The following is a 13,029-nucleotide window of genomic DNA, read 5'->3' on the forward strand; positions in this document are numbered from 1 at the left end:
GTCATGTGTCAAGACAGTAAGCCAATGATGATTTCAAGGGAACAGTTTAAAGGCGTCTGATGGCACTTTCTCTGTATAATCTAGCAGCACCAGTGATCTGTAGCTCACAGACCTCTTAAGCCAGACATAGCCTCTTTGTTTTGCCAGTTTTTAGGGGGATATTCTTCCAGGAATTTGTCTGTACAGTTTCTTCAACTTTATCAAGCTTCTGGCTTTCACTGACAATTAATTCACTGGCAGTGTAGGTAGTTTACACATAGTATGAAGAAGCTGGTCCTCCTGCTCTACTGTTTTGAACCTACCTACACCTGTTAATCTCACCCAGGCTCTCCTGGCTGTTATTCTGCAAGAGGCAACGGACAACTGGAGCAAGCAGGGATGGAAGTTAGATTCCCCAGTTGCAGGGGATGGAATTGAGATTCCACAGTTGCAGAAATAAACTCCTTTCTAAAAGACTTACCTTCTGGTTGTAGTAGGTAGCCACCTTACTGACTGCTGGCAAGAAGTTGAGGAGTGTGTTTTATAATTAGTTATATTAAAAAAAAAAAAAAGCTTCATAGCAAACAGGAAAGAAAAGGGGGAAGAACCCCACAAGAAGGGATTTTGAAGGAGCTGCAGCTGCATCTTGACGAACTGTTTTCGTTATAGCTTAGGAGTCAAAATAATAAATGCAAAGGGCTGAGATGTTAAATCCATGCTTTGTAGTACTTTCGAAGCTTCAGTATTTGGAGTGAACAATTTCCTGACACTGTCTAACTTAAGGCATGTTAGTGGCTGTGAATAGTCACTTTCCCCCTCTGCTTCCATTTGTGTTCTTGTTTCCCAGGTCAAGGTTCATCTATTTTATTAGCATTTCTGAAGAGCTGAGAATTAGGAATCTGGGGCTGTGTGAATTAGTTCCTCATTTTTAGTGTGCTGACTGTAATCCTAAAGCTGAGCTATGGTTGTCTTCTCGATTGTAGTTGTAATCTGCATTGTATTTATGTCTAGAGCCTGAATAGTTTCCTTTTATGAAATCAATATAATATTAATTTACTTGAAACTTCTGTGAAAAGGGAACTTCTCAAAATAGACTTCATGGTCCTGTAAACAAAATTCTGTAACAGAAGTAGAGAAATGAGTTCTCTTTAAAAGCCACTAATTTTTCATCTAAGAAGTACCTGTCCCTTCAAATCCTTAACAGAGGACTGTCTCCAGCCTGAAATTTGAAGGATGGTGCAGGAAGGGAGTCACATGTTAAAATATCCCTCTGTTCAAAAACCCTGCAGCGGGCACAGGTCATGGGATTGGACCTCTTGTTGACCCCCTTAATCCTAGGCTGTAATGTAATCTTTCTGTGCCATCTGGTGTTTTAAAAGACTTAGATTAACGCATATGAAAATTGCCAGAAAAGGTATGGTTCTGACTAGTAGTATTCATTTCAGGAATATGCCTTTTCAATGCATATTTTCTGTTAAGCTAAATCATTCTTTCATGCTGTGTCCAAAGAAAGGCTACAGGTTAGGTCCTAACTTCTGATGCTTTGCAGGAGGAGTTTAATAGTAACCAACTGCTCCTGGCATAGTTTACATACTGGTGTATTCTACTTTATTTCTGCCCTCTGTTACTGATTCCATGCATGGCCTTGGGCAAATGACTTAACATCTGTTTTGGTTTTTTTCTGCATCTGTAAGCTAATGATCAGAAAATCGGCGTAAGTCATTGGGAGCAATGAAATAGATCCTTACACAAAACCTGTCAAGTTTCAGACTAAATGGTAGTAAAATTGGAGGATAGGAAGAGAGCAGAAGAGCTTTCAGGCAAAAAAATCTACAGGATCACAAAAATCAGCAGGTATAATCGTGCAAAGAAATGGAGGTTATTTTTGTTCTGAAGTGATGGGAAACATTTTGATCAAAAGTTCAGCTGATTTTGATCTATAGGCTCTAAGTGCTTTCTGTGCGAGGGAGGTGAAATTCAAAAGAGGAGGAATGAGGTGTTTTAAATTACTTGTCCAGAAGTATGTAGTAAACCTGTGGCATCTTGGGCATAAGACATATCTTTGTTTGTTTGTTGTGTTTTTCTCCACTTACATTTTGGCTTATGCGATACAGTAAATGGGCAAATACGACTTACTGTCCCACTGTTTGCTTAACAAAATGCATATTGGCTTTGTAAGAGCTTTTATGGAAGTTTACTTGTGACTGACCTATAGATTCTTTAAAAGTTTCTCGGAAGGAAGTACCTCCAGAGAGCCTGGGTACTGTAGTGCTGGCTTGTCATTTTATGGACACAGTCCAAAGTGTTTATTGTTAACTCATGAGATGAAAAGATGCTTGTCTTAATTTATTGAAGAGATGCAGCTTTAGCAAAGATCTGTAAAAGATGCTGGACTGTTACGCTAATCCAACGAGTGTGAGACAAAGCCTTGATGTGGGAGTTATTAAACACCTCACTGCCTGTCCCAGAGGCAGAGCTGTACTGGATATTGAGTAACGTACATATATATTGGTGGTTCTTGCAGCCTGCCTGTGTGTCTGAGAACTCCCAAGATCTGTGGCAGTCACTTTTCTCTCATTAAGCCCCTCTCCAACTTTGGCAAGATAATAGTATCTTTATATAAAAAATTGGCAAAATCTGCCTCCTCTTCCTTGAGACCTCAAGTGGGCTAAATCACATCCAGAGAGTGAGAAGGGTATTCAGTAATGGATACGTAGAAGTCTGCAGTTTGGCAGCAGTAAGTTGTGCATTCCCTGTGGGAAACTGCAGAGTCTGCAATGCAGATCTGCAGCACACTTCTACTCCCATGCTGCTCTTTTGCTTCTGCTGTAATCTCTCCTAAAATGTTCACCAGTCCATTTATGGTTGTGGCAAGCTTACTCTGAGTAGAGATGTGTTCCTTTCCTGCTAGTCTGGAGGAAAACACCCTGCAGGCCTCTAGCATTGCTCTGTCCTGCACATTCTCCTGATTCCCCTTTCTCTCCTTGCCTAACAGTATGTGTGTATTGGAGAAGGGAAGCTGCTGCTCTTTTAATTTTTCTCTTCTGTTTCCCCTGGGGACTGAGAGGGTGGTGGAGGTATTTGACACCATGTTAAGGTAAGAAAGGCTGATTTGCCATCAGATGAGTCCTGAAAGACCAGGTGAACTGCTTACAAATAGGTGTGTTGTGACATTGCCTACTCTCCTTGCTGGTGGTGCCACTTCCAACTCTGTTTTTTTCATTCTATACATGAGTCACCACCTGGGATGTGTTCTGGTCGCACCCTTGCATAACAAGCTAGATGACTTACAATGCCAGGAACTAGACTTGTTGCTATGCTTTAGCATCTGGAAGGGAGCCCCCCCCCCCCCCCCATGCCCCCATATCATAGTATTAGCAAATTGCTGTGCAGAGCTTCTGGGCTTTACCTTGTACGACAGTATCTTGGTTTCAGCAGGAAGCCTATTCATGTTGCATCTTGGGCAAGATCCGCTGTCATCAGTGGATTAGAATAAGAATTTTGGGTGTATAGCACTGCTCTGTTGGGTAGTTGGGTTATATCTGTGCAGCTTGTGTGGCTACCGTGGCTACCGTGTCTCATTTCTCTATTCCCTGAGTGGTACAGAGTCACTGGGGAAATGCTGGTTTTGGGGTTGGGGGTTACTGAGCAGGCCAGAAGCAGCTGGGGGGAGTATTGCCCTAAGGGATGTGAAATCTGTACTGCACTTAGCTTGTAAGGGTGATTTGGTATCTTCCCACTCATATGTCTGTGATACCGAAATAATTTTATATAAGGCTTCAACTTTTGCAGCTTCATTGTGTTATATGTTTCTGTCTTGTTGTTCTGACCACCTCAAAGTGTTGCCTCGTTAATACGGGAAGCCGCATGGTGGTCTTCTCCCACAAAGCTTAGAATAGAGAATGAGGACACAAACTCCCTATGTTTAACTGGTAAACTGTTTAGAGATGGCAAAGCTTTTAATTATGTTAGCTGTTTTTTACGGTAGTCATTTGTGAGCAGTGGGCTCAGAATAATACTTCCATGTCCAGAATAGTTTGACAGACTATTGTTTTTGTTGTTATTCTCGTACCATCGGATGTCTGATGGCTCCATCTCAACCTTTACCAGGTTTTGTGGAAGTAAGAGATGCTCTTGTCTTGCAGTAGGTAGGTGGAGAGAACTTTATTCCATTCAACTTAGAATCTCTAAAACTTCTGTGTTGTCTGTCTTTTTTTAATTGCAGATAGCTGCTGCTTTGTGGTGGTATTATGTCTCTAAAGGAATTGAGTACTTGGATACAGTATTCTTCATCCTGAGGAAGAAATTTAACCAAATTAGTTTCCTTCATGTCTATCACCATTTCACCATGTTCACCTTGTGGTGGATTGGTATTAAGTGGGTTGCAGGTGGACAAGGTGAGTTCCCTTTCTCCCATACCCTTTTGACCACACATAGGGGAGATGTATTATAGTTTGGGATCAATGGAAAAAAGTTTTTGTAGATTTAACATTATAATATACAAGACTGTTTAAATAGCACTGAAGCAGTGCAGTAGCTTTAATGTGTACAATCTTTCTCTGTGGGAAACGTGGGGGAGGAAAAGATAACAGGGCAATCTAATGAATTGCAAAACTTTTTTTTTTCCTCATGGGCATCAATTTCAAGCCTGAAGTTCTGTTTTTAAAATTATCCTGTTTCTGTATGAAATAGAAAGATGAACATGTCTTGCCTAACTTTAATTTTTGCAGATACAGAGAACTGCAAAATCTAATTATGGGCCACAATCTGTGTGCAAATCTAATGAAATTAATGGAGACATTATTTTGGCATTATGTCTGAGTTTGGGGTTTGCTTTCTTTTTTATAAAGAGGCATGTATAAAATTCTGAAACCTTCCCTTGAAGGTGAGCCAATAAAGCTGTCAATTTACTTTTTAAGTAATTAAAAATTAATTATCAGCCTTTTTTTTTTCTTGCTTCCTTTCTAAAACCCCCATCAAAGAATTTCATTCCATTGTACTTGCCACATCCTCCCTTGCCTGCATTGTACCCTTGTTGCTGTTGTTTTGCCTTGTGTCTCTCAAATCATAAGCTCTACAGAGCTGAGGGTTCAGGGAAAATACCCTGTTTTGTTTGTAATGTGCTTCATAGGCTTAAGACACTGAAAATAACACATAGTAAACACCACACCAAACTAATATTTTGGGTCATGCACTAATACTTAATGCATGGGGGTTTTATGCTCTCATTTACTATAGATATCTTGTACTGAGTGATTACTTATATTCAAAAGAAGACAATTAAAATGAGTATCTGTGACTATCCTTGAATTTCTCCCAAGTAATCTGCAGGATGCAGGTACTTAACCAGACATTCCATGGTCTTTGTTGGCTACTGCACCCATAAAATAAGTTTATTGGAGACTGGATGCTTACTTATAGTCTTACTGAGAAATTCCCTGGGTATCTCAAAATGCCCTCTCCCTGGTTGCCTTTTCAGACTGCTCATGCTAAGTATCTGCAGTTTTCAATCAACAGTTGCAGCTATTTGCAAATTTATTTCAGGTTTTGGTGTTCTTGCACTGCCTCCTAGTTTCTAGCATCTGCAAAAGGAAAAGCAACAGTTGCTCTTCTGCATTTATGTAGCGCTACTGCGTAAATGTGGATAGATCTGTGTTCTTCTGTTTTCTAGTTGATAGCACATTGCCTACGTAGACAGATCTATTATAAACTAGACCCCAGTATAACAAACTAGGTCTGAACCACACGGACATCTGAGCTGTCTGATGTCAGCAGCTGTTGTCTGTATTGGCCTAATCTTATACATTGCAGCCTTTTTGAGCCTCTCTGGCAGTGTAAGAATACCTTAACAAGATATAATTTGTTACTGTTAAATGGCTGCTAATCCTGACAGAGCAAAGAGATCTTAATGCAAATGAGAACTGTCATCTTTGTTTCCAGCGTGGATCATTCTGGAAAAAGTTATACATTTATGTATTTAAGAATGCTGGATATTTTAAGTCATAAATAATGAAACTAAAGATGAGCAATTTAGACAAACTCACTTGGCAATGCCCTTAAATGTTTTATAACCTCAAGTGAAGTTTTGTTTTGTATGATTTTTTGGCCTCTTTAATCAGACTTCGACATGAGTTTCTTGGCTTAGTGCTAAGAAGTGAAGCTTGTGCATTTAAATATAGTTTAAAAGACTTAAGTTCACAGCCCCATACTTTATACTTTACATTGTCAGGTACTGCTTTGAATAACCCTTTAGCAAAAGAGTTGTGCTTATGCTGCAATAACTAATGTGGAATCCATGTGATTTATGTCTGTTCAACAAAAATCTTATGAAAATCTTTTGCATAAGTAGTTCCCTGAAAGATGTGACATACTACTTGCGTGAACAGCTATTTGTGTCAGCACATTTTGGCAGTCAGGTCTATACTATTGAATATTTCAAAGATGGAAGCCTGGCACATCCTGTGCGTTACAATTTTTTACTGTCACATGGAAAATGCTAGAAAAGACTTCCTTTTTCAAAATTACATTACAATCTTCCCTTCTGTTCCTGGACAGCTTTTTTTGGAGCTCAGATGAATGCATTTATTCATGTCATTATGTACATGTATTATGGATTAGCTGCCTGTGGCCCTAAATTTCAGAAATACCTGTGGTGGAAACGGTACTTGACCATATTGCAATTGGTAAGTAAAATTTCTTCCTTGATCTTAGAAGGCGTTGCCTCTGAATGAATTTGCATTTCCAGAGCTTTGGAGCAGCTGCTTCTCCTTCCAAAAGTTCTTAGCTGTCTGATGCTCACAGCTCAAGTTAGAATACTTCCTGGAGGTGGAAGTATTTATTTCATTTCTCAAAAAATACGCAACGTAGATAAGAGTTGTGTGAGTAAAGACTAATACTGCTTTGCTGGTTGCTTCAGCTAAATTGCAAAAACCAGTTCAAAAGGTAGAGAAAATCCAGATCGCTTGAAGTCTTCTGTTTCTGAAGACTGGTGCCAGGTACTGCAATAAACTTCGTGTCCCTGGTCAAGCATATGTGTATATGCGCGATGTGACAGCCAAATACAGCTTCCCTACCACCTCCCAATTGAGCAGTCGTGACTTGATGCATCAGTATACATAGGTGCAGTCAGACTTACAGAATATACGCAGATTTTTTTGATTCTGTATTTTCTGTCTTTCAGGTGCAGTTCCATGTGACTATTGGCCACACAGCCTTGTCTATTTATATTGATTGTCCTTTCCCTAAATGGATGCACTGGGGTGTAATTTTCTATGCTGTCACCTTCATTTTCTTGTTTGGTAACTTCTACTATCGGACATATAAGCTGCCCAAGGAACCCTTAAAGAATGGCAAAGTAGCAAATGGTGCTGTTGCAAATGGAGTAAGCAAACCAGAAAAGAACGCAGTGGTGGAAAATGGAAAGAAGCAGAAAAAGGGAAAAGCAAAAGGAGAGTAACTTGATCCAGGCCTTAACCATTGTTGGCAGTGAGGAACCTCGAGTTTGGTTTATAAAACGAAGAAAAAACCACTCTCTGTACCAATTAACCTTAGGTTGCTGAAGAGCTAGAACACAGGTATTTTCATTATTTATGAAGATTGTTTTAAGAACAACACTAAAGTTGAATTTCTATTGTAATTATGTAATTGTCATGCATATGGTCGCTGTGTAAACTTGTAGACTGCTGGTGTTGGTGAATGTAAGGAAGAATTGCAGTTGACTCCATGTTTAGCAGTCAAAAAGTTAATACTGCCATTGATACAGGCAGTTTTGTTGGCACCCACATTTCTTTGGGGGGGGGAGGGGAAGGAAGTAGTGTTTGGATACTTGTGTTTTCTTTCCAGAAAATTATTAAATTTCAAATTATGATGTCTTATCTAATCAGAATGTGCAACTTTTCTTGTCCTCCATGGAGAATATCTTCAGACACATTATGTTTGTGCTGTCAGAACAGTGTTTGACTTTTCAGACATTACTTGATTTAACTGTCATTTACAGGTTTGTTTTTTTTTTCTTGTGTGGAAATATACCTACCTCTTCATCTGCTGGAAAGAATATTGAGCATTAAATAACTGGTTTCTGAAATATGGAGTCCTCTAATATAAATATTTGCTAACACTAATTCAGGAGAAAATGTGGTTTCCTGTGAGATAAAAGGGATTTTTGGCGATATTTTTTGGTCAAGTCATCAATAACCTTTTTCAGTGCACATTTAAGTTTTGGAGTGGTACTTTAAGTATAGCTAAGTGAAGAAAACATTTTAAGAATGTATAAATATGGAACAATACATTGTTTGAAGCAAGCAGTGAAAGTAGGCCTGCTGCTTGTTGTCCGTGACCTGCATTAAACCTGTGGTGCTGACTGATACTGAAAATGGTAAGATAATGTTATGGTGGAGAGAAAACAGCAATATGTAATTCCATTTAAGAATGCTGTGTTTATGGGTCGTCGTGCTAACTAGAAGACAGTCACTTTATTGGGAGAGAGAATTTGGTTAAAAAGTACTAAATACAGCAAACACAAAATGTTGAAAAAGCTGTTACTGCTTGATACCTGTCAAAACTGTTTGTTTAGACACTTGAATACAAAGTATTGCTGGTAGTCAGGCCACCATTTTAACGTGAATGTCAGAGATGGGCTTCTGAAACTCTGTCCCCAAAATATTCTCGGCTCTTTTCAACCTAATTGACAAAGTGATTTAGTCAAAACTACTAAAATAAGTAGAAGCCTTTTAGATGGCTTTTCATCTTACATGGTGCATTAATAGACTTCTTACTGTTCCTTTTGTGAAGAAAATATGGAAAGAGTTACTCTCCTTCCAAATAACGTGACTGCTAAGAGAGATGTTTTGAGCTGCTTAGCATGTAATCAGTATAAGACGGAGTGGAGTTAGAAAGCATATCCTGAACTCCCAGTTTCCCTGCTCATCCACTGCAAGAGCTGCATTGTTGTTGTCTAAATGTATTCCTCCTAGCTCTGGTCAAGAACACATTTATTGTTGGTGATAAACTGGCATCCGGCAAGTGATGCCATTGTTGAAGGAAAAAAGTACGTGGAGCTGTAGGTGTAGTGTGACACATTTAATAATTTTTGCATCTCGATTATCCATTTGTGTGTATGTAATACGCAGACAGGTCACATCATCTGTCTCTCAGGTTTGTCTACATACTGAAAACCTTCTAAGCCCAAAAAACAGGTCCTAGGGAAAGAAGGATTGGATATAGTCTGTTGTATTCAAACTGAATTCCTAATGCTGGAGTTGGTTCAGCTGGGAGGTAGTTCATCCAGAATCTCCATCTCATCTGTGGATGTTATGGCAGAATATAGGATTGTGAAAGAACATCTCTGCGGAACTGTAATGCGTGTGACCAGTAAGTTTCCTATCTGCTGTATCTTGTGCTTCCAGCCTTTGTACTGATGCTTTTTGTATTTGCATAACTCTGTGTATTTATGTAGTGTGGGATGGGGAAGAGGGATAGTGGTCTACCTCTCCTTCTTGGACAAATGCCACTACCCTTAACCAAGCCAGAATGCTGGCTGACTGGGTAACTTTGGAATGGCTGAAGGAGCAAATAATTACAAAGCAAGCTAGCAGTTTTACAGCACAGCCGCTGCTCCAAGGTAGTGCTTGGTGTGAATGCACTTCCCCTACTGTAAATTCAAGGTAGCTTACCCTTCTTGGATTAAAGGGTAGCTTCTTTTTATTTGCCGTGGGATGTGGGCAGCCAGCTTGTAAATCTGTATCATTCCTTGTGTTGTGTTAAACTGGTTGTTTGCTCTGTCTTTCTTTTGATAAGCCAGATCAGATAAACTGATGCTTTTAATGTGATCTAGCTCTGAAAGAGCATACTGAGAAGTATTCCAGTACAGGTTCAGTTATGTCTTTGCTACACTTTGTAAAGTAAGAATTATGACTTGCATGTTGGCAAATATTTAGATAGCTGAAAGTCAAATCTTCTCTCCCCTCGTCATGCATGGAAGCTGCTTAAAGTTGATAACAACTTGAACCTTATAGACAGAACTTGAGTAGAATCCTACCTTCAAACTCTGCAGCACTTGGTAACTGCTAAGAAAAAATGAAACAGCGCGTTGTGAGAATGCATGCATGCATACACATCATGTTGTGTGGCCCTGTGGATAAAACTGGTTTGAGAGATTGGCATTTCACGGAAAAAAACCCCAGTTACTTAACTGCTGGAACACTGCTGTTTTGAGTCCATCTTCTGCAATGTGGCTTTCCTAGGTCTATTTCTGACAGATTTGATTGTTCATGTGATTTAGTCCCATTATGATATTGAATATAAAGGCCTTATTAAATGCATTTTTGTAGGCATGGTCTTGAGTGCAATACTTCTGTTTCTGACTATGCAGCCAGACTCACAATATACAGGGCTGAACTTGTACAGCTTTTTCTTTTTCAAAATTTGAGGCAATGATGCACATGTGAGATACTGTCAGATTCATTAAAGTCATCGCTGAGTCCACGGCACCTCAGAATTTTGCCATGAAAGTAATAGAGTATATGTTCAAATGTGTGTGTTTGCTGTACACAGAACTGAAACTTAAATTATAAAATCTACTTTGCATGGTATTTTTAAAATTTTTTTCTAAATGCTTCCAATTTATTTAAAAGTGAAATTCAAACTATTTGGAACTTTATTTTTTGCCAGTGAAAATACTTTTTTGCTAACAGTTCTGAAGCTGTCAGACAGGAGTCTCATAATTATTTGATGCCATATAAGTGATACCATTTCATTTGGCCTCCTCTCTAGCAGTGACAGTTGTTGGATTCTTTTAGCACTTTGTCAGTGTAAAATAAATACAAATTATCTACATATATGTGTATATATGTGTGTACACATACATGTTGTGTGTATATATATTCTTAGCAGGTTCTTTGAATATGTAAAGTAAATTATATTTCTTTCATGTGAAGTTGGCATGAGCTAATAGATCAGTTCCTACAGCTCGAGCAGTAAAACAAAGCAGTTTTCATTGATGCGATACCAGTCTTGCAGACATAAATAGTATTTGTCAGTCATTTTAGACATAGGATGGCAGACAAGCCAGAGCCATTTCTCCCAGTGTAATAAATACTTCGAGACATCAGTTGTAGATTCTGAGGGGAGGGACCTCAACTCAAAGGAGCTGAGAAATTATGCTGTTTTATAGTAGGGATCAATTTAGGAAACTGTATGAGTAATTTCTTCCAGGTAAGTCTTTGAAGTCATTGCAATCAAATTCTCTGTTTAACAACACACTTTTAAAATAAATACATACATACATGTTTCTCTGTAGGTTCAAAAGCATGGCTTATTTGATTATATGACCATTAACTAGTTCCAGCTCCAGATCCAGAGAAAAAGGTGAAGGCAAAATAAAGATGCTGCACATTTTTTTTTCAGGTTAACTTTAGGGTATGTTTCTTCCGAGTCAGTATTTGACCTTCATGTGCTGGAGAGGAAGGTAAGAAAGGAGTAAATAGCTATTGTGCTGAAAGGTTTCACTCCTAAAATAGCTTATGAGCACACTTGTTAACTCTTAAAAACTTGAGTAAAATTTTCATGGTACATAAAGTTAAACCGTGCATGGAGTTGGTGTGAGATAAGAGTCGTAATGTTTAAACAGGTGTTTAAAATTAGATCTGTTTCAGTTAAAATTGAAGAGAATGGGGAGCTTATTATGTATCTGGACAGTGTATTCATGTTGGTTAGAAGCACAGACCAAGCCAATTTGGCACTTAGAGCAAGTCACCCATATGACATCTCACTGTGTTGTGGTCTGATGAGTCGGCCCCTGTGCTAATGTAAGCAGTCGAAGCTCTGTGGAAATCGATGAGGTGTTTCCCATTTACCTCAGCAGAATAGGTTTAACCCTAAAGAACAGAGAAAATACTTGCTTTCTGCCAGTATCGCAGGAGGATGAGGGAAATGTGTGGTTCAGGATGCTGCTTTTGCATAAGGTGTTCAGACTTTTGTAAACAATGAAAATAAACATTACTTTTTTTCATGTTGTTTGAGGTTTTTTTATGCGTTCCATAGAATGTTCTTTTGTGTCCCGTCTTGCTTCAAGATGCTTGCTAATTTTAGTGTTGTGTAGGTTGTGTTGATGTAATCTGTTATATAGCCCAGAAGTTTGAGAGAAACACTGCTGTGGCACATCCTCCCATTTTAAGGCTTAGGGGACTTTCTAATTTTGGATATTGCCCCCAAATAGTTGTCTGGTGGCTTTGGAGTCACGCTTAAGGAAATGACTGAAAATAGGATGTCTACTGAAACAAGAAACAAGTCTCCTGGAGTACGTTCTGGCTGTGCAGCACATGTATCGGCATCCCATTTGGTCCATTTTAAGGCTGGGAGAAACTGAAAGTGTTGGGTGGAGCTGGCCCTTGCTTCTCTTGCAGTATGGCTTGTGGCTTCGATACGCAGGAGAGGGAAGGAAGGATCAGCAAGTGAAAAATGGATGTGATGCCTGACTGTAATGGTTCTAGCTGAGAAACCTTCTCAACAGATCTTCTATTTTGAGAAGTTGGTGGTAAGAGAATCCACGCGCTGTACTCGTGGCTCCAGATTGTTCGGTCTTGGAAATACTAACAATTAGGAATACAATTAGCCACGTGGTTTATCTTGTGCTGGACAGCACGTTGTGTTCATGTGATGTCTCTCATCCTGGAGAATCTGGAGCACTCTTGGCAGTGGGTATAATTCACAATTGCATGTTGCCATGTACGATAAGTTCCTTCATAGCTCCGCCACAAAGTGCGATCTCTGTCATCCACCTTATAATACTGAGTCGCACCTGTGTTGCGCTCCCCGCACCTAAGTGCAAATAGCTACTCCAGGTGTCAGGTAGCAGAGAATCAAGTCTGCCATCATAGCAGAATATGGTGTGGTCAATTATCTCTTGCATAAATTGCAGCTGTTGCTTCAGTTCATTCCTTACATCCTCCCTGGAATCAGAAAATACAAAGTGTTCAGAGCAGGGTTTGTCCCTTAGATGATTAACATACGCTGGTGGTAGGCACTTTCTCCAGGCGTCTCTTCCTTCACACT

At 39.3% G+C, this 13,029-nt stretch overlaps 1 protein-coding gene across 1 annotated transcript in view; it reads left to right on the forward strand.

The window, feature by feature from the left end:
- Positions 1-11,986, forward strand: part of ELOVL4 (ELOVL fatty acid elongase 4) — a 35,251-nt gene extending 23,265 nt beyond the window's left edge. The window contains exons 4-6 of the mRNA XM_075414463.1: positions 4,205-4,376; positions 6,535-6,662; positions 7,160-11,986. Of these exons, the coding sequence (XP_075270578.1) occupies positions 4,205-4,376; positions 6,535-6,662; positions 7,160-7,435 (576 nt within the window). The 3' untranslated portion in view covers positions 7,436-11,986. The remainder of the gene's footprint in view (positions 1-4,204; positions 4,377-6,534; positions 6,663-7,159) is intronic.
- The last annotated feature ends 1,043 nt before the right edge of the window (positions 11,987-13,029 follow it).

This window comes from Opisthocomus hoazin, chromosome 2 (assembly GCF_030867145.1).
Source record: "Opisthocomus hoazin isolate bOpiHoa1 chromosome 2, bOpiHoa1.hap1, whole genome shotgun sequence".
NCBI lineage: Eukaryota > Metazoa > Chordata > Aves > Opisthocomiformes > Opisthocomidae > Opisthocomus > Opisthocomus hoazin.